This window comes from Rana temporaria, chromosome 13, assembly GCF_905171775.1.
Source record: "Rana temporaria chromosome 13, aRanTem1.1, whole genome shotgun sequence".
Taxonomy (NCBI): Eukaryota; Metazoa; Chordata; class Amphibia; order Anura; family Ranidae; genus Rana; species Rana temporaria.
Window position 1 is genome coordinate 20,362,945 of NC_053501.1, and position 25,386 is coordinate 20,388,330.

At 48.1% G+C, this 25,386-nt stretch overlaps 1 protein-coding gene across 3 annotated transcripts; it reads left to right on the plus strand.

The window, feature by feature from the left end:
- Positions 1-2,365: 2,365 nt before the first annotated feature.
- MGAT2 (alpha-1,6-mannosyl-glycoprotein 2-beta-N-acetylglucosaminyltransferase) lies at positions 2,366-17,047 on the plus strand. Of its 3 annotated transcripts, none has more exons than XM_040333954.1 (2): positions 2,366-2,519; positions 15,230-17,047. In XM_040333954.1, the coding sequence occupies exon 2, from the start codon at positions 15,522-15,524 to the stop codon at positions 16,824-16,826; it is 1,305 nt and encodes a 434-aa protein (XP_040189888.1). In that variant the 5' UTR covers positions 2,366-2,519; positions 15,230-15,521; the 3' UTR covers positions 16,827-17,047. The 3 variants fall into 3 exon arrangements, with proteins under 3 accessions (XP_040189888.1, XP_040189887.1, XP_040189885.1); XM_040333953.1 differs by having other exon boundaries at positions 2,366-2,512; XM_040333951.1 differs by having other exon boundaries at positions 2,366-2,507.
- The last annotated feature ends 8,339 nt before the right edge of the window (positions 17,048-25,386 follow it).

The window sequence follows — 25,386 nt, forward strand, 5'->3', positions numbered from 1 at the left end:
CAGAGAATCGGTTACGCATTGATTTCCCTAAGATCCGACTGGTGTAAGTGTTTTACACCGTCGTATCTTAGGCTGCATATTCACGCTGGCCGCTAGGTGGCGCTTCCGTATAGTTACGCGAGGAATATGCTAATTAGGTATTTACGTCGATTCATAAACGTACGTCCCGCCGGCGCATTTTTTTTACGTCGTTTACGCAAACACTCTGATCAGAGAGCGCTGATCAGAGTGTTCTGGTGGGGACCGTCCTCCTGTCTGAGCACAACAGCTCAGCGGGGGAGATCGCTGGACTAACCTTGCATGGTTAGTACAGCGGCTCCCGACCGGAGCTGACATTGTGCAACCCCCCCCCCCAAAAAAAAAAAAAGTCTACACAGCTTTACACAATCTGGTTACAGGTTCTCTTCTCCTCGTGCTGTTGTGTGAGGAAAGGAATGCTGATAACTGTCTTGTTTTTAAATTGTGATTAGCTGTGATTGGACACAGCTGATCACGGGGTAAAGGGCCACTGTGATTGGTCCTAAGGAGACAGAGAGCACAGAAGCCAGCTTCTGTCGGACAGACCGACATACACATGGGTAGAATGTCGGCCATTTTTTTTTAACCGGCCGCTGTCTCCCAACATTCAGCCTGTGTGTACGGGGCTTAAAAGGGACGTCTACGCTGATTATCAGTGCAGTCCCAACAGTGCCTCCTAATCTGTGTCACCTATCAGTGCTGCCTACCAATGCCCTTCAGTGCCGCCTCATTGTGCATCAGTGCAGCCTCATCAGTGCCAACTTCTCAGTGCGCATCAGTGCCGCCTCATCAGTGTGCATCAGTACAGCCTCATTGGTGCGCATAAGTGCTGTCTCATCAGTGTGCATAAGTGTCACCTCAACAGTGTGCATAAGTGCCTTAACAGTGCTCATCAGTGCGCTTAAGTGCAGCCTCAACAGTGCGCATAAGTGCCGCCTCATCTCTGCGCATAAGTGCCGCCTCATCAGTGCGCATAAGTGCAGCCTCATCTGTGCGCATAAGTGCCGCCTCATCTGTGCGCATAAGTGCCGCCTCATCTGTGCGCCTAAGTGCCGCCTCATCTGTGCGCATAAGTGCAGCCTCAACAGTGCCCATCAGTGCAACCTCATCAGTGCGCATAAGTGCAGCCTCATCAGTGCGCATAAGTGCAGCCTCATCAGTGCGCATCAGTGCAGCCTCAACAGTGCCCATCAGTGCAGCCTCATCAGTGTGCGTGAGTGCGGCCTCATCTGTGCGCATAAGTGCAGCCTCATCTGTGCGCATAAGTGCAGCCTCAACAGTGCCCATCAGTGCAGCCTCATCAGTGCGCATAAGTGCCGCCTCATCTGTGCGCATAAGTGCAGCCTCAACAGTGCCCATCAGTGCAGCCTCATCAGTGTGCGTGAGTGCTGCCTCATCTGTGCGCATAAGTGCCACCTCATCTGTGCGCATAAGTGCCTCCTCAACAGTGCCCATCAGTGCAGCCTCATTAGTGCCGCCTCAACACTGCGCATAAGTGCCGCCTCATTAGTGCACATAAGTGCAGCCTCAACAGTGAAGGGGAAAAATTACCTGTTTGTAAAATTTTATTTAAAAAAACGATGAAAAACTTTTTTTTTTTTTTTTCAAAAGATTCTGTCTTTAAAAAAAAAAAACAGCAGTGATTAAATACCACCAAATACTCTCTATTTGTGTGAAAAATATGATAAAAATGTCATATGTGTACAGTGTTTTATGACTGAGTAATTGTCATTCAAAGTGTGACAGCTCTAAAAGCTGAACATTGGCCTGGGCAGGAAGGGGTTAAAGTGCCCAGTATTGAAATGGTTACAAATGCCACCTTTTGTGTCACACAGAGTTATTGGAGAAGAGTTTTGCCTTCTATTACTTTCTTCTGACAGATAATCTGAACTATTCTCCTTGTCATTGATTTCCATTCTTATAGAAATCTTTTACTGTATGCTGAGGAAGAAAGTGGGCGGGCACTGTGGTGCCTTTTCTCTCATTTACCTGTCTCAAATATGATCTTTTTATTGGCTCGCTAAGCTGTCAGTCGCCTCCTGGCCCGCCCCTACACCCGATTGTGTCATTTCATTGGTCGAAAGAGTACCTCCCCTTCCCCTTTCTTCAAAGCCTCTTTGCTCATTGGCTGACCTAGTAGCCTTGGCACCCTTTGATGCCGCCGCTTTCCGTAAAATGTCGTCTCATTGGCTACGCAGACCATGTCCCCTGTACGGCGGCGACGTCCTTTTTTATTGGCTCTAGACTGCAGGGGCTTCTTCAGGTTCAACCAATCACAGATGCCGGTGACCAGCCTAATTTTATTAACTCTTGGTTGGTTGCGGCGCGGAAGGCGGGAGGTTCCTTAGCCCGCAGCACAACGTCACGAGTGCTGTCAGCGAATGGTAAAGGCGAGGGGGCGGAGCCGGGCAGGACGCTGGGTCAGTGAGCTCGGCGGGGGGGAGAGAAGGAGACTCAGACTGACAGAAGAGCGGCAGCCCGAGCTCCAGGTGAGGTGAGCGGTGAGTCTGTTCTGGAGAAAGGGGGAGGGGCTCTGGTTTCCCGCCGGGGTGAGGGGCACGTGAAGGGGTGGTCGGTGTGTTCTCCTGTCATCACTCAGTGTGAGGGCCTGAGGGAGGGGAGCTCCGTGTACCGGACATCATTCCCGGGGACGGGACATAGTGTCACCCCCCCCCCCCCAAATACCTGAAGATGGCTCCACTGAGGGGACACCACCTACCTGAGGAATAGATAACGTCAGGAGTGGGGGACACACAACTCAGGGAAAGGGGGGGCCCCAGGTCTGCCTCAGAAAGGCCCCCCCCCCACAGGTCTGCCTCAGAAAGCCCCCCCCCCCCCAGGTCTGCCTCAGAAAGCCCCCCCCCCAGGTCTGCCTCAGAAAGCCCCCCCCCCCCACAGGTCTGCTTCATAAAGCCCCCCCCCCCCGGTCTGCCTCATAAAGGCCCCCCCAGGTCTGCCTCATAAAGGCCCCCCCCAGGTCTGCCTCAGAAAGGGCCCCCCCCCAGGTCTGCCTCAGAAAGGCCCCCCCCCCCCCAGGTCTGCCTCAGAAAGGGCCCCCCCCCCAGGTCTGCCTCAGAAAGGGCCCCCCCCCCCCCAGGTCTGCCTCAGAAAGGCCCCCCCCCCCTCCAGGTCTGCCTCAGAAAGGCCCCCCCCCCCTCCAGGTCTGCCTCAGAAAGGCCCCCCCCCCTCCAGGTCTGCCTCAGAAAGGCCCCCCCCCCTCCAGGTCTGCCTCAGAAAGGCCCCCCCCCCAGGTCTGCCTCAGAAAGGCCCCCCCCCCCCCAGGTCTGCCTCAGAAAGGCCCCCCCCCCCTCCAGGTCTGCCTCAGAAAGGCCCCCCCCCCCTCCAGGTCTGCCTCAGAAAGGCCCCCCCCCCCCTCCAGGTCTGCCTCAGAAAGGCCCCCCCCCCCTCCAGGTCTGCCTCAGAAAGGCCCCCCCCCCAGGTCTGCCTCAGAAAGGCCCCCCCCCCCAGGTCTGCCTCAGAAAGGCCCCCCCCAGGTCTGCCTCAGAAAGGCCCCCCCCCCCAGGTCTGCCTCAGAAAGGCCCCCCCCCCCCCGGTCTGCCTCAGAAAGGCCCCCCCCCAGGTCTGCCTCAGAAAGGCCCCCCCCCCCCAGGTCTGCCTCAGAAAGGCCCCCCCCCCAGGTCTGCCCCAGAAAGGCCCCCCCCCCCAGGTCTGCCTCAGAAAGGCCCCCCCCCCCAGGTCTGCCTCAGAAAGGCCCCCCCCCCAGGTCTGCCTCAGAAAGGCCCCCCCCCCCCAGGTCTGCCTCAGAAAGGCCCCCCCCCCCCAGGTCTGCCTCAGAAGGCCCCCCCCCCCCAGGTCTGCCTCAGAAAGGCCCCCCCCCCCCAGGTCTGCCTCAGAAAGGCCCCCCCCCAGGTCTGCCTCAGAAAGGCCCCCCCCCCCCCAGGTCTGCCTCAGAAAGGCCCCCCCCCCCCCCCAGGTCTGCCTCAGAAAGGCCCCCCCCCCCAGGTCTGCCTCAGAAAGCCCCCCCCCCAGGTCTGCCTCAGAAAGCCCCCCCCCAGGTCTGCCTCAGAAAGCCCCCCCCCCCCACAGGTCTGCTTCATAAAGGCCCCCCCCCCCCAGGTCTGCCTCAGAAAGGGCCCCCCCCAGGTCTGCCTCAGAAAGGGCCCCCCCCAGGTCTGCCTCAGAAAGCCCCCCCCCCCAGGTCTGCCTCAGAAAGGGCCCCCCAGGTCTGCCTCAGAAAGGGCCCCCCCCAGGTCTGCCTCAGAAAGGCCCCCCCCCCCCCAGGTCTGCCTCAGAAAGGCCCCCCCCCCAGGTCTGCCTCAGAAAGGGCCCCCCAGGTCTGCCTCAGAAAGGGCCCCCCCCCAGGTCTGCCTCAGAAAGGCCCCCCCCCCCCAGGTCTGCATCAGAAAGGCCCCCCCCCCAGGTCTGCCTCAGAAAGGCCCCCCCCCCCAGGTCTGCCTCAGAAAGGGCCCCCCCCCAGGTCTGCCTCAGAAAGGCCCCCCCCCCACAGGTCTGCCTCAGAAAGGGCCCCCCCCCAGGTCTGCCTCAGAAAGGGCCCCCCCCCAGGTCTGCCTCAGAAAGGGCCCCCCCCCCCAGGTCTGCCTCAGAAAGGGCCCCCCCCCCCCAGGTCTGCCTCCGAAAGGGCCCCCCCCCCCCAGGTCTGCCTCAGAAAGGGCCCCCCAGGTCTGCCTCAGAAAGGGCCCCCCAGGTCTGCCTCAGAAAGGGCCCCCCAGGTCTGCCTCAGAAAGGGCCCCCCAGGTCTGCCTCAGAAAGGGGGCCCCCCCAAGGTCTGCCTCAGAAAGGGGCCCCCTCCCCTTTGGGTCTGCCTTGGTTAGAGACAGTTGGAACTTTTTATTTCCAGTATAATTGCATCCACACAGGTAAACTCCGACACATAAAGCCCCTCTCTAGGTAAATATGCCCCCCCCCCCCCCCAAACCGACCTCCGTTCCCTATCCAGGTCTCACACCAGGGACACTCCTGAGTGCTAATCCTTCTCTGCAGATGATTGGTCCTCCTGCGATACATCATTTATCTTCTTGGTCCTGAGAAAACCTTCCACTGTACAGCCAATGGGAAGTGTCCATGTCAGAGGCAGTGACACGGACACCCAAAGAAGGACCCCTCCGGATGTAAACAAAGGAAGAGGAAAAGACCCGGGACTGGAGGATCATAAGACTGCATCTTTCTTTTCCTGTCAGCAATACATTAGAGGGGGAGGGGGGTGAGAGTAGAGCTAAGTGTATCCTAAAGTCACCAAAGTGTGTGGTGTGTGTGTTTTTTTTGGATAAAGTTGTAAAGGATTACAGCCCCTGTTGAGTTTTTATTGCTGTCTGTGTCCCCGTTTGGGGAGATTCACCCTCTCTAGTTGTCTTGTTTACCATCATCGCTGAAAGTAAAAAAAAAATCCTAAATTTTGGGTTGTCCCCCAGAGAAGTAACGGAGGAAAAAATCTTCCAACAAGGACACTTATTCTGACGAGAGCCAGGAATTCCCTCACTGGAGGGATTTTCTCTCACTTCCTGTTTTTGGTTATAGAACAGGAAGTGAATAGTGTGTAGCACTACCCCCGAAGGAGCTGCTGGTTTAGTTTGGGTGGCACCTTACCTCTACTTCTCCGCTTTCTAGGGTACTGGATGAGAGCTGGAACAAAGTCAATGTCCGCACGTTGCGTTCCTTTTTCTTTGTTTTATTCACCGAACGTGGTAAAAGAACGAACAGTAGGTTGAAGAGGTGAGGTAGGGGGTATAGGTAGTGGGTTCAGGCATAGAACTTGATAGAAAGCACTCCTGCTCCCAAACATAAACTCTCGTCGCCACAGCCAGAGTGGGTATTGTGCCCCCTGGATAGGCCTCTCTCACTAGTCCTAGCAGCCAGAGTGGGTATTGTGCCCCCTGGATAGGCCTCTCTCACTAGTCCTAGCAGGCAGAGTGGGTATTGTGCCCCCGGATAGGCCTCTCTCACTAGTCCTAGCAGCCAGAGTGGGTATTGTGCCCCCTGGATAGGCCTCTCTCACTAGTCCTAGCAGCCAGAGTGGGTATTGTGCCCCTGAATAGGCCCCTCTCACTAGTCCTAGCAGCCAGAGTGGGTATTGTGCCCCCTGGATAGGCCTCTCTCCCTAGTCCTAGCAGCCAGAATGGGTATTGTGCCCCTGGATAGGCCTCTCTCACTAGTCCTAGCAGCCAGAGTGGGTATTGTGCCCCCCGGATAGGCCTCTCTCACTAGTCCTAGCAGCCAGAGTGGGTATTGTGCCCCCCGGATAGGCCTCTCTCACTAGTCCTAGCAGCCAGAGTGGGTATTGTGCCCCTGGATAGGCCCCTCTCACTAGTCCTAGCAGCCAGAGTGGGTATTGTGCCCCCTGGATAGGCCTCTCTCACTAGTCCTAGCAGCCAGAGTGGGTATTGTGCCCCCGGATAGGCCTCTCTCACTAGGCCTAGCAGCCAGAGTGGGTATTGTGCCCCCGGATAGGCCTCTCTCACTAGTCCTAGCAGGCAGAGTGGGTATTGTGCCCCCCGGATAGGCCTCTCTCACTAGTCCTAGCAGCCAGAGTGGGTATTGTGCCCCCTGGATAGGCCTCTCTCACTAGTCCTAGCAGCCAGAGTGGGTATTGTGCCCCCCGGATAGGCCTCTCTCACTAGTCCTAGCAGCCAGAGTGGGTATTGTGCCCCCTGGATAGGCCTCTCTCACTAGTCCTAGCAGCCAGAGTGGGTATTGTGCCCCTGAATAGGCCCCTCTCACTAGTCCTAGCAGCCAGAGTGGGTATTGTGCCCCCTGGATAGGCCCCTCTCACTAGTCCTAGCAGCCAGAGTGGGTATTGTGCCCCCTGGATAGGCCTCTCTCACTAGTCCTAGCAGCCAGAATGGGTATTGTGCCCCTGGATAGGCCTCTCTCACTAGTCCTAGCAGCCAGAGTGGGTATTGTGCCCCCCGGATAGGCCTCTCTCACTAGTCCTATCAGCCAGAGTGGGTATTGTGCCCCCCGGATAGGCCTCTCTCACTAGTCCTAGCAGCCAGAGTGGGTATTGTGCCCCTGGATAGGCCCCTCTCACTAGTCCTAGCAGCCAGAGTGGGTATTGTGCCCCCCGGATAGGCCTCTCTCACTAGTCCTAGCAGCCAGAGTGGGTATTGTGCCCCTGGATAGGCCCCTCTCACTAGTCCTAGCAGCCAGAGTGGGTATTGTGCCCCTGGATAGGCCTCTCTCACTAGTCCTAGCAGCCAGAGTGGGTATTGTGCCCCTGGATAGGCCCCTCTCACTAGTCCTAGCAGCCAGAGTGGGTATTAGGCCCCTCTCACTAGTCCTAGCAGCCGGGGCGTCCCACAGAACCTTGGTACAGTCTCTGCCACTGACCTTCCCAAACGCAAGTAGAGGAGAGCCTATCGGCGGCTCTCCTGACGGGGGGGTTCGCACTGATTGTTTATCAACGATGCCCCCCAACCCCCCCGGATGCCCACACTGGACCACCAGGGAAGGGGGCAATAAGAAAAAAAATGAGAATAGATGCCAATCGGTGCCCACAAATGGGCACTGACTGGCCACATGGGATTAAAAAAGTGATGCCCATCAGTGCCTCCCCATCGGTGCTGCCATATCAGTGCCCATCAGTGCTGCCATATCAGTGCCCGTAAATGAAGAAAACTTATTTACAAAAAAAAATTCGGCCTTTTTTTAGTTGTTGCGCAAAAAAGAAAAATCGCAGAGGTGATCACATACCACCAAAAGAAAGCTCTATTTGTGGGAACAAAATGATAAAAAAATTGTTTGGGTACAGTGTAGCATGACCGCGCAATTGTCATTCAAAGCTCACCCCCTCCCTTGGACTACAGTAGAGTCAGGATGCACACTAACACACAGCTATTTTCTCTATTTGCAACGTAGAGAGCGTCTTGACTCCCCTGTAGTCCAAGGGAGGGGGCGAGCACGACACTCCACACCAGGGAGAAAGCCTTGCATTACTGTGTGGAGTTACAGACAGGAGAACAGGAAGTGAGGATTTCTCAGAAGAAATAAGGACATTTAATAGCAAAATGGAAGGATGAGGTAAGTGAAGGAGGACTGCGCTAAGGTAAAGGAAGCTATTTAGGAAAAAAAAAAATTGTACCTTTACAACCCCTTTAATCTTAACACAAAGGATACAATTGAAACATAATACATATAAAATTTAGTGTACATGTATCGGTCTATTAACAATTGCATTCCTTCCCCTCCCCTCCTATTTCAACACCAAAAGACAACAGGTTTTCTTTGACTATATATATATAGATAGATAGATAGATAGATAGATAGATACTCTCTTGTACCTGTTTTGTAAAGCACTGTGCAAGCTGTTGGCACCAAATAAAGTCTGCATACTTCTAATGTGCGTCTGTGACGGGGTTGTACTGTACAGGGCATCTGCCTTGCACATTGGGAAGTAACGTCTCTATGATCTCTGGGCAGAAAATACCACGCGGGTCGTGTTTGCACATTCCTGTTGTACCCGTGTCACATGCATGGCCTGCTTGGTGTTTGCATAGATCTGGTGATTTGCATACTTTATGAAGGTTGTGAAATGTGGGAGTGTTTCCTGCACAGTATGTGTCGGGAGTGTGGGGTTTGCTTTGACAAATGTCCCCGTTTCTGCAGGCCCCCTCCGTGATGTGAAGATTCACGTTCTCCTCCAACCACTTATCCCACTGCGGACCATCTACACCTATTTATGGCTCCGTTTAAAAAATAATTGGTACACGTTTGTTGGAGCCGTTACCTGCAGACTTCATCACAGGACAGAATCGGGAAGTGAAAACATCAGGCGGTATAGACAGACGTCTTCACTCTGCACATTGGGTTACAGCGGAATTGATAGTTGTGTGATGTATGAGATCTAAACAAACTGGAGCGTATGGCAAACAAAAAGATTTCCAGCATTGTTCCGTCCCTTTGTGTGATCTCCTTGGGCAGTCCGTGTCACAGTAACCTGGGAGCAGTGATGACTGATGACGATTCCTTCAGGATCTGCCTAGTTGTTGCAACCTTAACACCTTCCTACCCACCCGGCATGTTTTTTAACTACTTGCCGCCGTCGTTTTATGGCAGCAGGTTGGCTCCCCTGCGCGAGAGCCCGTAGCTCTACGTCGGCTCTCTCGCAGGATACTAGGATCGCCCCTGAATCCCGTGCCCGGCAGGCGCGATCGCCGCCGGGCACCCGCGATTGCTCGTCACAAAGCGGGGACCGGGAGCTGTGTCCTGTCCTGTGTCCCCGGTCCTGTCAGGGGGGGAAGTGCTGATCCTCTGTTCATACAACGTATGAACAGAAGATCAGTGATTTCCCCTAGTGAGAACACACCCCCCCCCCCCCCCCACAGTAAGAACACACCCAGGGAACACACTTGACCCCTTCCCCGCCCCCTAGTGTTAACCCCTTCCCTGCCAGTGGCATTTTTATAGTAATCCAATGCATTTTTATAGCACTGATCGCTATAAAAATGCCAATGGTCCCAAAAATGTGTCAAAAGTGTCTGCCATAATGTCGCAGTACCGAAAAAAAAATCGCTGATCGCCGCCATTACTAGTAAAAAAAAAAAAAATATTAATAAAAATACCCCCTATTTTGTAAACGCTATAACTTTTGCGCAAACCAATGAAACGCTTATTGCGATATTTTTTTTTTTACGAAAAATATGTAGAAGAATACGTATCGGCCTAAACTGAGGGGGAAAAAAAACGTTTTTTGATATATTTTTGGGGGATATTTATTACAGCAAAAAGTTAAAAATATAATTTTTTTTCAAAATTGTCGCTATATTTTTGTTTCTAGAGCAAAAAAAAAAAAAAACGCAGAGGTGATCAAATGCCACCAAAAGAAAGCTCTATTTGTGGGGGAAAAAAGGATGCCAATTTCGTTTGGGAGCCACATCGCACGACCGCGCAATTGTCAGTTGAAGGGACGCAGTGCCGAATCGCAAAAAGTGCTCTGGTCTTTGACCAGCAATATGGTCCGGGGGGTAAGTGGAGTTCTGCCTTCCCCTCCAAAAATTAAGTCGGCGGCTACACTCTAGCTGCTGACTTTTAACATTAGGACACTTGCCTGTCCTGGAGTCCAGCAATGTTGGCACCGCAGCTGATGTTTCCACTGGCTGTTGGGTGCTGCCACCCCCATTGTTGGTAAGGGAACCCTGCCATGAAGCCTACTGCGCATGCACGAAGCGCATGCTGTGCTCTTCTACTGGCCCAGCAGTAGGAGGAGGCTGGACTTCTGACGTACTTCACCACGGGGCAAGGTCAGATGAAAGTGGGGACAGGGTACCTGCTCATCAACCCAAACCCCCCCCCCAAAAGGTGCCAAATGTGGCACCAGAGGTGGGAGGAGGCAGATGAGCAGAAGTTCCACTTTTGGGTGGAACTCTGCTTTAACTGGGCTATTACACCTGTAACCGGCTGTCACAGTGGTCAATTGATTGAGAGCAGGTCCCACTGGTTCCTGATCGTTCAAACAGACTGCGATTCGGAACTGCGTCGCTTTAACAGACAATTGCGCGGTCGTGCGACGTGGCTCCCAAACAAAATTGGCGTCCTTTTTTTCCCACAAATAGAGCTTTCTTTTGGTGGTATTTGATCACCTCTGCGGTTTTTAGTTTTTGCGCTATAAACAAAAATATAGCGACAATTTTGAAAAAAATGAATATTTTTTACTTTTTGCCATAATAAATATCCCCCAAATATATATAAAAAAAAAAAATTTTCCTCAGTTTAGGCCTATACGTATTCTTCTATATATTTTTCGTAAAAAAAAATCGCAATAAGCGTTAATTGATTGGTTTGCGCAAAAGTTATAGCGTTTACAAAATAGGGGGTATTTTTATGGCATTTTTATTAATATTTTTTTTTACTAGTAATGGCGGCGATCAGCGTTTTTTTTTTTTTTTTTTTTTTCGGTACTGCGACATTATGGCGGACACTTTTGACACATTTTTGGGACCATTGGCATTTTTATAGCGATCAGTGCTATAAAAATGCATTGGATTGCTATAAAAATGCCACTGGCAGTGAAGGGGTTAACACTAGGGGGCGGGGAAGGGGTCAAGTATGTCCCTTGTGTGTTCTAACTGTAGGGGGGGTGGACTCACTAGGGGAAACTGATCCTCTGTTCATACATTGTATGAACAGAAGATCAGCATTTCCCCCGCTGACAGGACCGGGAGCTGTGTGTTTACACACACAGCTCCCGGTCACCCGCTCTGTAACGAACAATCGCGTGTGCCCGGCGGCGATCGCGCCCGCCGGGCACACGCACGGGAGTCGGGGGCACGCGCCCCTAGTGGTGGCTCAAAGAGCCAACGTAGTATGACGTGCTCTCGCCCAGGAGAGCCGACCTGCCGCCGTAGAATGACGGCGGCTGGTCGGCAAGCAGTTAAAGAGCAACTGTCATCTGTCCCGCAGCGGCTCCTCTCACCTGCTGTTGACTTACCGACAGTCCCATTCACTTTAATGGGATGGCTGGTGATGTGGCAGTAACACCACAAGGTGAGGGACGTGGCGGCAGCAGGTGAGTGGATGCCCGCTAACAGGCGCTGCCATGATGGATCTGAAATGACAGGTGCTCTTTAAATGTAAGAACTTATTCTTGCTGGTTGTTGGAATCTTTAATATTTATAAACAAAATGAAGGTTTCCTATTTAGAATAATAAGCTGTCTGGTTAGTAAAATGGCAATATCGGAGCTGATTCAATCATACAGTTTGCAGTGTACATAGATTTTCAAAACCATGGGATAAAGGAATTTTCCTGAACTTTGTCTTATCTCATGGTTACTGTGACATTGTGTGAATGCATCAATGTGATGCATGTTATCTCTGCTTGCATTCATTGAATGAGTTTACCAAAAATGTAAGTCTTGCAGAATATACAGCCTTGTGCTACATAACTAAGCTCCATTTCATGCTGAATAAACTAAATGATTTAATGTATCCTATGTAGATTTTTTTTACTCCAAAAGCATTTTATTAAAATAATTTGATAATGCTGTGTTTTTTTTTAATGATTTTTATTCACTTACTGAGTATATGTGGAAACAAAAAAGTGAAGCGCTAATCAAAAATCCATACGTAAAAACTTGATAAAAAAAAGTGCTCAAATATTGTTGGTGAACAATGTAATATCTATATGCAGGAAATTCAAAACAGGTGCAAAAATGCAAAGACTATCTGTCCTTGGAGTGGTCAAACTTCGGTGTTGACAAAGTTCAAAATATGGATGACTTCAAACCAGGGCTGTGGAGTCGGTAGATAAATGTTCCGACTCCTCAGTTTTATGTACTTCCGACTCCGACTCCTCTGTATTAATATGCGAATGTATTTTATACATTCCTTGAGGGAAAGAAACGCAACCTACCACAGGACTACTGGCTGGGAAGCCAACAGTCTACTGTATTGCACAGTTTAAGCAAAAGACAAACACAATGAAAACAATCAAGTGACTGGATAGTAGCAGCAGGCATAAACATCAGGAACAGGATCTTTACCAGTTCAAAAATGCAAACCACATTATTTGTTTGTTTTAGAACAAAAACAAAGCTCATCTATAATGAACCAAAAACAAAATCTGTAAAACCTAGAAATGGTTTATATTAATCTTGAAATGTAGTTATAGGCTTAGCAAATGCAAATCAATTCAATGTAGAGTTCTAAGGAAGAGAATTGCCTCTGCCAGATCCTCTTTCATAGAGGCTCTTAAAGCGGGGGTTCACCCTATGAACGGAAATTTTTATTTTATTTTTCTACTACCATAAAATCAGGCATTGTAGCGCGAGCTACAGTATGCCTGTCCCGATTTTTTTACCCCCGTACTCACCTTGTACTCGTACATCGAAGATACCGGGGAATGGGCGTGCCTATGGAGACGGAGGATGATTGACGGCCGGCTCTGGCGCGTCACGCTTCTCCGGAAATAGCCGAAATAGGCTTGGCTCTTCACGGCGCCTGCGCATAGCCTGTGCGCAGGCGCCGTGAAGAGCCGAGACCTACTCCGGCTGTCTTCGGGGAGAGTGACGTGCCAGGGCCGGCCGTCAATCATCCTCCCTCTCCATAGGCACGCCCATTCCCCGCGGGAGCCGAAATCTACAATCTACGATTACAAGGTGAGTCCGGGGTTAAAAAAATCGGGACAGGCATGCTGTAGCTCGCGCTACAATGCCTGTCTCGATGGTAAAATCATGTGGGTGAGGGTGAACTACCGCTTTAAGTCAGACTTTATTATTTTTAGGGCTGAAAATAATCTTTCCACACTGACTTGGGTGGGTGGCATTGCAGTAACTATTCTGGCCACATCACTAACGATCTCTGGATAAACAAGGATGGCTTCTTCAACAGTAAGTTTTGATGAGCGATCATACTTTTCAACTTCTTTTAGTGCTTTATAAAACTCCTGTTGGAATTTTTTTTATTTGGACACTTACTGGTTCTCTAACGCTTATGCGACGTCTCTTTTATAGTTTTTATAGCCTTAGCTAAATGACAGCAGTTTTTCCAATGGTTTACAGCTTCAGTCTTAAACTATTGGCCCTCCATTCCCTTCACTTATACAAGTGTCTCACTCTCTAGTCCTGCAAAAAACATATTTATTTAATCCCTTATCAGTGAGAGGCTAGGTTACACATGGACGCTGCGTTCCCTGTAAAAGCAGAACACAACACTATGGAAAGTATAAGTATTGCAGCTCCTAATTGTGCGTTGCGTGCCATATAGTGAAGCACATGAAAAGCATGCTTCTTCACGGTCACTTAACATGTTCGTTTTGCGGTTACGTGAGGCACTGCATGCATTGGTCTTTATTCTTACAGTAGAGAAGTCATTAATTATAACTTTTTGTGAATTGGGACATTTAAACTTGCTTTTTTTTTTTATTCCAATATAAATTTAGTAGGAGTCGGAGTCGGTGCATTGTTTGCCGACTCCGACTCCAGGTACCCAAAATTTCCTCCGACTCCACAGCCCTGCTTCAAACCATGCATATCTGTGCAAACGATGAAGTGAGGGGAACCACCCCACAGGTAAAAGGCTTACCAGAATGTATGAACCCTAGAGCAGTGTTTCTCAACTCCAGCCCTCCAGGCACCCCAACAGGTCATGTTTTCAGGCTTTCCATTATTTTGCACAGGTGATTTGATCAGTTTCACTGCCTTAGGGCCCTTTCACACGTACGGACTGTATGTCCGCATTTTCATCTATCCTTTGCGGATGAAAACGGGACATACATGGGTCCCTATGTGATTGCGGGTGTCAGCGGATGACCATCCGCTGACACCCGTAATCACCCGCCTCCGGAAAGATCCGCATTTGCGGACGGAAGAAAATCCTATTTTTTTTTTTCTTCCATCTGCTGAGCGGATCGGATGAACACGGACACACGATCCGTGTTCATCCGCTCCCCCATAGGGGAAAGCGGAGGAAACACAGGGCGGTCCCTGCACAGTGTGCGGGGACCGCCCTGTCAGCTGCCAGCTCAGCGGGGATTTTACGGAGGATCCCCGCTGAGCTGACGGACACACGGAGGCCCGTGTGAAAGGGCCCTTGGTAATTACCACAGCCGTTTCATCTGGGGGAAAAAAAACTGAAAACATGACGTGTTTGGGGCTCCTTGAGAACTGGAGTTGAGAAACACTGCCCCAGAGAACCTATGTTCAATGGGTCAAAAAGGCTGGTGTGGTGGGACCGCAATGTAATTTGGGCGATCCTATGGACTTCAGGATGCTGTGCCAGGGATGACAAAATGCCAGCAGGATAGGGAGAGTCTTGGGGAAAGGTGACTTCCTAGTTGATTGTCTCATAGAAAATGATGGTCCAGGGAATCCCAAATAGATGTAGAAGGGTTGTGTCATTTAATAGAAGGAAAAAAAACGGCCACATAGCGTAACTCAGGGCTCGACAAAATCCGGGCGCCAGGTCGCAATTGTGACCTCGCGCCCGCCGGTAATGGGGGCCGCGGCTCAGTGGATAATGTATTCTGGCCTGGGCAGGAGGAGAAGTTTGCCCATGTGTGCCCATACTTGTCTGTTTTGGTATCGTGGGTGTTTTAGCGTAGTGCCCCTTGTCACTTAGACTGCATGGGTGCTTTTATGGTGCTTTTATGGTTGTTGGCATTTGAATGAGTTGTGAGCACGATCGTAAAAAAAAAAAAAAAGTCCTGTTCTGATAGATTTTTGCAGTGAGCGTGGCATGTTAAGCGTTTCCTGTGCTATTTGCTGTTCTCTCAGGATAACATATATTTTTCTTTTTTTGCAGGGGATCTGTGGTGAGTTTCTTGAGCAGCGTGTCCTTTACCAGCAGATGTTGCATGGAGTCTGTTTCCAGTCAGTGATCTGCCTCAGTCAATGTGTGCGAGGCTGGGAGGGAAAGAAGATGCATGCGATCGCCCACTTGGAACTGCCGCTCTTGTCCTCATCAGATGGGAGGATGAGTTAGCCAAAGACATTTGCGCATTTAATGCTTCCATCTGGGCTTTGATTTGGATCTCACAGGCAGGCCCTGTGTGCCATTTCAGCTTCCCTCCGATTTGCTGCGGATTGTCTATAACATGAGGTGCCGAATATATAAGAAGAAAGTCATCCTCCTGGCCTTAGTGGTGGTAGCCTGCGGCCTGGCGCTGTGGAATAGTGGTAGGCAAAAGAAAAATGACTTTGTCCAAGACTTGGACATAGAGAAAACAAATGGAAGGGCACATGTGTCCCCGGGGAATAGGAAAATGTCCAACGACTCGTCCCCTGAGAAGGTGCAGAAACCAGAGGTGGATAACGTGACCCTGGTGTACAGATCAGTCGTTTTTCAGCTGAATTTTGACCAAACTATTAAGAACTTGGAAAAAATTGCCAACCGGCCACAGGATGATGTGGTCATCGTAGTGCAAGTGCACAATCGACCTGACTATTTAAGATATCTCTTGCAGTCTTTACGGCAAGCCAAGGGCATTGAGAACGTTCTGTTGATTTTCAGCCACGATTACTGGTCTGCAGAATTGAATCAGATTGTGGCAAGTGTTGATTTTTGTCAAGTGCTCCAAATATTTTTCCCATTTAGCATCCAGTTATACCCCAATGAATTTCCAGGGCACGACCCGAAAGACTGCCCTAGGGACATAGAAAAAAAAGACGCTATTAAGCTTGGTTGTATCAACGCCGAGTACCCAGATTCCTTTGGGCATTACCGCGAGGCTAAGTTCTCACAAACCAAGCACCACTGGTGGTGGAAGCTGCATTTTGTTTGGGAAAAGGTAAAAGCCTTAAAAGAGCACAAGGGTCTAGTCCTTTTCATCGAAGAGGACCACTACCTGTCTCCGGACTTCTACTACGTCCTTAAAAAGATGTGGAGCAGGAAAAACGAGGAATGCCCCGAGTGCGACGTGTTGACCATTGGGACCTATGCTCGTCTCCAGACCTTCACTGACAAAGCGGACAAAGTGGAGGTGAAAACATGGAAGTCTACGGAACACAACATGGGGATGGCCATAACCAGAGACGCCTATCTAAAGCTCATAGAGTGTACAGACACGTTTTGTTCTTACGATGACTATAACTGGGACTGGACCTTGCAGCATTTGACAGTCAATTGTCTTCCCAAGTTCTGGAAAGTTATGGTTGCCGAAGTTCCTCGGATATATCACATCGGGAGTTGTGGAATGCACCATAAGAAATCCTGCAAACCCACCACAGAAAGTGCCAAAATCGAGGCCATGTTTACAGGCAACCAACCTTACTTATTTCCTGAGAACGTAGTGATCAGCCGGAAATACTCCATGGGTGCTCTGTCCCCGTTGGTGAAAAACGGGGGATGGGGAGACATTAGAGACCACGAATTGTGTAAGAGTTATCGCAGGCTGCAGTGATTTTTGGAACCTCAAAACTTTGAACAATCGCATTCTGTCTTTTGCGGAGCGTTCCAGATGAAGGAGTTTACAAAGTTTACGCTCTCATTTCAGTGACTTTATTATTATTTTTATTTTTCCCGGTTGTCTTATAATTGTCCATTTCTATCTGTGTGGAATCTAAGATGAAATTAATTACAGCACTTTTATTTCATACTAATTAAAGTCAAAGATGCATCATATAATACATGTCCATGGAAGATCCTTTTCAAAATAAAATGAAATTTAAGCTATTTTAGGTTGGGGTTTTTTTTTTTTTTTATTGTGCCTTGGCATATCTGTTCTTTATATATTTATGTTGTGCTATCAGTTGAACAGCTGTTAAAGATGGTTCACTTCTTTTTCCAGGAAAGTACAAAGTGTTGCACAAGCGTTTCAGGATGTCTCTATTTACATTTTCCTTTTATGGTGTCAGCAGTTCATTTGTCGTCATTGCACTAATTGGGGTTAATTTACTAAAACTGGAGACTGCAAAACCTGGTGCAGCTCTGCATAAAAACCAATCCGCTTCCAGGTGTTTTTTTTTTTTTTCCAAAGTGTAAAGTGGTTGTAAACCCACTTTAAAAAAAACCCACCTGCAAGACAGGGATAAAGAGCTAGTATGCATAGCATACTAGCTCGTTATGTAATACTCACCTGGCATCGAAGCCCCCGCTGCGGTGCCCGACAGCACCAGCCAGAGACATGTCATCCTGGAGTCACTCCTGGGTATCGCAATTTTGGCGCTGTGATTGGCCGGAGCCGCGATGACGTCACTCCCAGGCGTGGGAGCTGCCAGTCACCGCATAACCTCCTTTAAAAACTGCGCAATTGCCTTTTTAAAGTGCGCCTGCACTGTTGTCTAGAGCAGTGTTTCTCAACTCCAGTCCTCGAGGCGCCCCAACAGGTCATGTTTTCAGGATTTCCCTCAGATGAATTGGCTGTGGTAATTACTAAGGCAGTGAAACTGATCAAATCACCTGTGCAAAAAAATGGAAAGACTGAAAACATGACCTGTTGGGGCGCCTCGAGGACTGGAGTTGAGAAACACTGCTCTAGAGTCCAGTGTTTCCCAACTCCAGTCCTCAAGGCACACCAACAGGTCATGTTTTCAGGCTTTCCATTATTTTGCACAGGTGGATTGATCAGTTTTTACCATAGCCGTTGCATCTGAGGGAAAACATGACCTGTTGGGGTTCCCCCGAGGACTGGAGTTGAAAAACACTGGTCTAGACATCGGCACTAAAAATCTAGATATTTCCAGCATCTACAGGTAAGCCTTAATCTAGGCTTGCCTGTAGGTGAAAGTGGCTGTACAGGGTGTACAACCACTTTAAAGTTTTTTTTTTTTTTTTTTTAAACCCTTGTGTTTGTTATTTAAAAAATAAATAAAAAATTGTCATTATTTTCTTCCACTGTGCAGTTCGTGGCCCAGACCACCTTCTTCTTCTGGGGTCCCCTGGGAGAAGCGTTCTCCCGGGGGGGTTACTTTGCAGGCATGCTCCAGAGTCCGTCTATTGACACAGAATGCCGGACTCGTCCCTGCCCGCGTCATTGGATTTGATTGGCAACAGAGGGAGCCAATGGCTGCGCTTCTATCAATCTATTGAATCAAGAGCCGATAACCCTGGGCAGAGAGGGAGAGCGCTTCTCTGCCGAGGGATGGAAGGACACTGGGGGGCCGGTCACGGAAGTTGTTTTATCTTAATGCATAGGATGCATTAAGGTGAAAAAACACAAGGGTTTACAACCCCTTAAAGCGGTAGTAAAGCCGCTGCTGTTTTTTTTTTTTGTTTTTTTTCATACCTTAAAAGCAAAAGCCATAATGAGCTGGTATGCACCAGATACTAGCTCATTATGAAATGCATACCTTGGAACGAGGTTAAGGGAACTTGCCTGGTCCACGCCGAGGAAGATGTCATCTTGCCTCGGCGTGTCTTCCAGGTATCGCCGCTCCAGCGATGTGATTGGCTGGAGTGGCGATGACGTCACTCCCGCACATGCGCACGGGAGATTTCTGTCCGGTGGCTGCTGGGCCTTTAGCCGAAGATCCCCCGCTGCGCATGCGCCGCTGCAGTCAGCGGCGCATTTCAAGGGGAATATCTCCTAAACCGTAGAGGTTTAAGAGATATTCTTTATACTTGCAGGTAAGCCTTTATTATAGGTTTACCTGTAAGTGAAAGTGGTAGTACAGAGTTTGAAACCACTTTAATTGAACAAGCTGAAGTTAGAAGCGGATTGGTTACCATGCACAGCTGCACCAGATTTTGTGAAAAAATTTTGGTAAATCATGCCCAATGTATTTTTGTTTTTGGGGTAGGGCCGAAACAACTAATCTATTTACAATTTTCATAATCGATTAATCGGCCAGTAACATAATGGCGTTAAAAAAACTAAAATTATCCCTTTATAGTACAAAAAAAAATTGCTACTGTAAATATTACTTTCATTGTCCCACTTTAAAAAAAATGAACCCCTTTACAATAGCGATTATTTGCTCTTTTTGTACTTGTTTTTGTTTTTTTTAACCCCATTATGTTACTAAACATCTCAGGCCGGGGTCACGCCTCTGTTTTTCGGTGCTTTTTGCAGAAACACACTACGGTTCATTTACATGTTTTCCTATGGGACATGTTCACATCCATGATTTTTTTTTTTTCAGCTGCTGCGTATTTGGAAAGGGCAAGGACTTTTTAACGCAAAACGGTGCTATTTTAGTTTTTTTGGTTCAATATACAATGGAAAAGCTGCAGAAAAGCATGTAATGTGTTTTTTGCTGCAATTTGTGTTTTGTAATTCACTGATGGTTTCCCTTACCCATGATGGCGGCACCAGAACCTGAGAGCTGATTCAAGAATCTCTTCCCCAATTAAGGGGACATGCGTTTATGACCTTCTGTTGGCTCAGGGGTCCGTCCATTGAGGTAAGCGAGCAAGATATGTGTTGGTGGAGGGATTATCACTCGCTGTGCTCTGGGATTCCTTTCTCTCCACGTGGATGTTTTTTTGTTGGGCTTTGTGGTTCTACCTAGAAACGTTTAGGCTTTTGCTATTTTTGTATTGGTTTCTTTGTGCTGCACTTTATTTTTGTATTGTGTATCTTTTGCAGTGATGTGAATATCCTCCTAGTGTTGGCAATAACTCTTGAATTTGACCTATTTTATCCGTTTTGCACGGATTGTACCTGTTGCTATACCAATTCAAGAATCGGCTGGGGTGAGGACACGGCGGGATCCCTGGACAGGTAAGTGTCCTAATATCAAAAGTCAGCAGCTACAGTTTTTGAAGCTGCTGACTTTAAATTTCAGTGAGGGGAGGGCACTAATCCAGTGTGAGACTTTCCTTCTATGCGGAGCTTCCTGTAATAAAGACCGCTCACTGCTGCGCTCTCTCCTTGTGCAGGGTGGCTGGTCTGGTCTCCGCCCCCCTCCTGTTTTCTGCAAAGGGTGGGGCTTGCCAAGTCCCTTCCCACAGCTCTGTTATGTGCACAGGCTATGTGCAGCACAAATTCCACTGCTAATTTTTACAACATAACTATCTGGGTTTGCAAAGGCATTTGGTGCACATGGCGTGGATTTAAATTGTTTGTGGCTGTTGATCAATCTATTTATATTAAAGCGGAGGTTCACCCAAAAATCCACTTTTTGACATTAGTTGTAGCATACTGCTAACATCTGCAGTATGCTATGTTTTTTTTTTTTTTTTTTTTTTTTACTCGTACTTATAGTTATATGAGCCCTTGTTTTCCGGCTCCGAGCGGGGAATCCTGCGGGGAATGGGCGTTTCTAAGCGAAGAGGAGTTGATTGACGGCTGCTAAGGCGCGTCTTGGCCTCTGTTTAATCTTCAACTGCCATGATGCTGCACATGTGATCAGTTATGACCCCAGCCATTGGATGGTTTGACAGTTTGGTTGAGAGCACAACCAATGTGACAGTTAGCATTCCCGGCATGCCAGGAATGTAACTGCTTTTTCAAACTGTTAAATTGATGGGTTTAAGGATGCTGAAAAGTTCATTTTGAGGGTGAACCTCCGCTTTAATGTTTTTGGGCCTGGAGTTCAGTTTTAATGACGTCTTTATCAGAACCGAGGTATTGCTTAGAATAATGGCACTCGCAAACCCACTTTTTTTTACAATGCAAGTTCCTCTTTAGTCTCAGTTTTCACACAAGTTAGTGCGGTTAGACCGGCTTGGTAGATTGTGCGTGAACAGCAAGTTTCCGGAAACAATAGGTGAAGGAGGAAGTTCTGAAAAACAAAGGTTGCAGGCGGCTGTGGTAGAAACCTGGTGGTTATCTTTACGTGTTTAGTTAACCTAACCAATGGCAGCCATGTGCCTGCCAACCATACAAAGGAAAAAGTGTTAAAAAAAAATACAAACTAAAAAAATCTTGCCAGATTTGTTTCATAACTCTGCTGTGAAGAAAAAATTTGAATTGGCTTTAAAGCCTTTGGTTAACCACTTGCTTACTGGGCACATAAACCCCCTTCGTGCCCAGGCGCTTTAACTGACATTTGCGCGAGCCGTGCGACGTGGCTCCCAAACAAAATTGACGTCCTTTTTTCCCCACAAATAGAGCTTTATTTTGTTGGTATTTGATCACCTCTGCGGTTTTTATTTTTTGCGCTATAAACCAAAAAAGAGCGACAATTTAAAAAATATATATATTTTTTACTTGTTGCTATACTAAATATCCCAATTTTTTTTTTTTTTTAATATTTTTTTTCTCAGTTAAGGCCGATTCGTATTTTTCGACGTATTTTTGTAAAAAAAAAACAAAAAAAAATCGCAATAAGCGACTGACTGGTTTGCGCAAAAGTTATAGCGCCTACAAAATGGGGAACAGAATTATGATTCTTTTTTTATTAATTTTTTTTTCCTAGTAATGGCGGCGATCTGCTTGTGTGTGTGTGTGTGTGTGTGTGTGTGTGTTTTTTTTTTTTTTTTTTTTTGGGACTGCGATATTGCGGCGGACATATCGGACACTTTTGACACAATTTTGGGACCATTCACATTTATACTGAGATCACTGCTATAAAAATGCACTAATTACTGTATAAATGTGACTGGCAGTGAAGGGGTTAACACTAGGCGGTGAGGAAGGGGTTAAATGTGTATCCTAGGTGTGTTCTAACTGTGTGGGGGGAGGGGGGTGACTGGGGGAGGTGACCGATGCTGTGTCTCTATGTACAAGGGACACAGATCGGTCTCCTCTCCTCTGACAGCACGTGGAGCTCTGTGTTTACACACAGAGCTCCACGTCCCTGCTGTCAACTGCTGTCACTGCCGATCGCGTGTACCCGGCGGACATCGCGGCCGCCAGGTACACGCATCGGCTCTTCAGCGATGCGCCGGGACAGTGTTTACCCGATGCGCGCGCGGGTAATGCTTTTAAAAAGACGTGCACTTGAGAGCCGCGCTGTTGACGTCTTTGGTCAATAGCGCGGGTCTCAAGTGGTTAAAGGGATTTTGTCATGCTGCCTTGTCATTCCTCGTGGAGTTGAGACTAATAGCCAGACTGTCCTAAGCTGCATACTAATTCCAGGCATTTGAGGCACCTCTACATTGGGGTAGAGAGCGGCTTGCCTGTCTTTATAACTAGTAATTCCTGTGGGGGTTCAAGTGAAGAATATTAAAGGGGTTGTAAAGGTACATTTTATGTTTGTTTTTTGTTTTGTTTTTTCCCCACTAAATAGCTTTTCTTCTGAGAAATCCTCACTTCCTGTTCTTCTGTCTGTAACTCCACACAGTAATGCAAGGCTTTCTCCCTGGTGTGGAGTGTCTCCCTTGAGGGGGGCGAGCAGGAAAGTCAGGATGCTCTCTACGTTGCAGATAAAGGAGCTGTGTGTTAGTGGGCGTCCTGACTCTCCTGCTCGCCCCTCAAGGGAGGGGGCAAGCACGACACTCCACACCAGGGAGAAAGCCTCGCATTACTGTGTGGAGTTACAGAAGAACAGGAAGTGAGGATTTCTCAGAAGAAATAAGGACATTTAAAAGCAAAATGGAAGGATGAGGTAAGTGAAGGAGGACTGCACTAAGGTAAAGGAAGCTATTTGGGGAATTTGTTTTTTTTTTTTTGTTTTTTTTAACCTTTTACAACCCCTTTTTACCTTCTGTCAGTTGAATATACAATCACATAAGTCTGTTTATAGCCCTGATCCAGACATTGAATAAAGTCCAAAGCAGTGGTGAACAAGTAGAGGGGTAGGGTGGGGATGGGGGAATAGTTGCTGAGGCTAAACCCGGGTCATGCCCCGGGTTTAGCCTCAGCAACTATTCCCCCATCACCACCCTTCCCCTCTACTTGTTCACCAATACCTGGATGATGGTATGGTTTTATGTTAATTATAACTTTCTTATGTGAGGCTATACTCCCATTTTGCTCATAAAGTCCAAAGCAGTTACAATTTGTTTTAGTTATGACCCCGGTGGGGAAAGGTGTACCTTACTTCCTGTCAGTGACACCTGGACAAGAGTATTGGTCTATATGGGACCATTATTAAATTCTCCTTTCCTTTTCTATCCATTCTTAAAGGGTAAGTTGGTGTGTTCTGTTCATTTTTGTCAAAATAAATGTCAGTGTATGCATGGTGTGTTACTAAACCAAAAAAAAAACACACTATATTGCCAAAAGTATTGGGACATCTGACTTTACACGCACATGAACTTTAATGGCATCCCAGTCTTGGTCCGTAGGGTTCAATATTGAGTTGGCCCAATCTTTGCAGCTATAACAGCTTCAACTCTTCTGGGAAGGCTGTCCGCAAGGTTTAGGAGTGTCTATGGGAATGTTTGACCATTCTTCCAGATGCGCATTTTGTGAGGTCAGGCACTGATGTTGGATAAGAAGGCCTGGCTTGCAGTCGCCTCTCTTGCATCCCAAAGGTGTTCTATCAAATTTTTTTGCCCCAAATCCTCCCCGCTGTTGTATTCTGATAGCCGGGTTTCCTCAAAGTGATCAGGGTTGCAACCGCTGGGCTGCGTCGCTGATAGAACAACCATTTTCCAGCAAGCCTATTCGAGAGACTGTCTTTAGAGCGACTTCTCACGGACCGCTCTGGCCATCGATGGAAATTCCCTGCTGAAACAGCTGGATTTTGATCCATCTATGGCCGCCTTAAAGCCTGCTTCTCTTCTTTGCCTTCTTTGCCACCGGTTTCAGAACGGTGCAAATCTGTTCTAGTTGGATCATGAAAGCAAAGGGGATCACAGATTTACATTTCTCACTTAGGCTTTGGTAATGGGCTCCTTTTCCACCCTCCACTCACAGAATTTCATGCATTCTCTTCAAAGAATGCTAAGCGTTCTGTAAGTTGACAAGGAAATCTTGTTTCTCCTCTGTGTCTCGTGGGTAGGATTCTCAGTTTTGTGTATACCATGGAATGCAACGCTTTCATCCACAAACGACTCCTTACCGTGCTTTGCTCTTTAAAGAGCGATCCATGTTTGCATTGCCCTTCATTTGACAGTTGAAATGTTGTATCGCCACCTATTTGTGCCCTTTTTTGTACTCGCTCCATTTCCAGTACATCCTTCCTGAGGACTGCTGCCCAGAACTGGACCGCATACTCTAGGTGTGGCCGGACTGCAAAGGTGAGCGCATGCGGCGGTCTCGCACATGTGAGGTATCGCCGCAAACGTCAGATCATGGGCAGTAATTCTAGCAACAGACCTGTGTAAATTTAAAGTGGTAACCTGTAAAGGCTTTTAAAGCGTTGCCTATGGATATTAAAATTTACGTAGTTTGTAGCCATTGTGTGGGTCTGCATGTGACATGTTTGGTATCCATTTACTCAGCTTTACATCATCTTTATATTTTACAAAATGGGTTATGTAGTGTGTGTGTGTTTGTTTTTTTGCATTAAAATTCAAAACAATTATTTTCCCAACAAAATTGTGTTGACCACTTTACTACCGGCCGGCACGATAGCTCTGTTGTTCTGAGAGGACGTCGTATGACGTGCAAGTCTTGCAGAGCCACTAGGGGGGGCGCACGCCGCCACCACATTACTGGGAACCCGATGCACGTGCCCGATGGCCGCCGGCCCCCGCTTATTGCGTTTTTGTTTTTTTAACCAAAGATATGTAGAATACGTATCGGCCTAAACTGAGAGAATTTTTTTTTTTAATTGGGATATTTATTATAGCAAAAAGTAAAAAATATTGTGTGTTTTTCAAAATTGTCGCTCTTTTTGTGTTCATAGCACAAAAAATAAAAGCCGCGGAGGTGATCAAATACCACCAAAAGAAAGCTCTATTTGTGGGAGGGAAAAAGGACATACATTTTGTTTGGAAAACCACGTCGCACGACCGTGGAATTGTCAGTTAAAGCGACGCAGTGGCGGAAGCTGATATTTAGCCTGGGCAGGAAGGTGGTATATATCCCCAGTAAGCAAGTGGTTAAAAAAACTGCTGACAAAAAAATTGCAAAGCCCACCAATTTCTCTAGGGGAATCTGCGTACGTACGTACGTATATATATATATATATAAAAAATAGTGTGTGTGGGTCTGGGGGTTCTGAGGGCCTAGGAGTCGAATGAAC

Coding starts and splice junctions, on each gene's coding strand:
- MGAT2 (XM_040333954.1), top strand. CDS start 15,522: ATGAGGTGCCGAATATATAAGAAGAAAGTCATCCTCCTGGCCTTAGTG.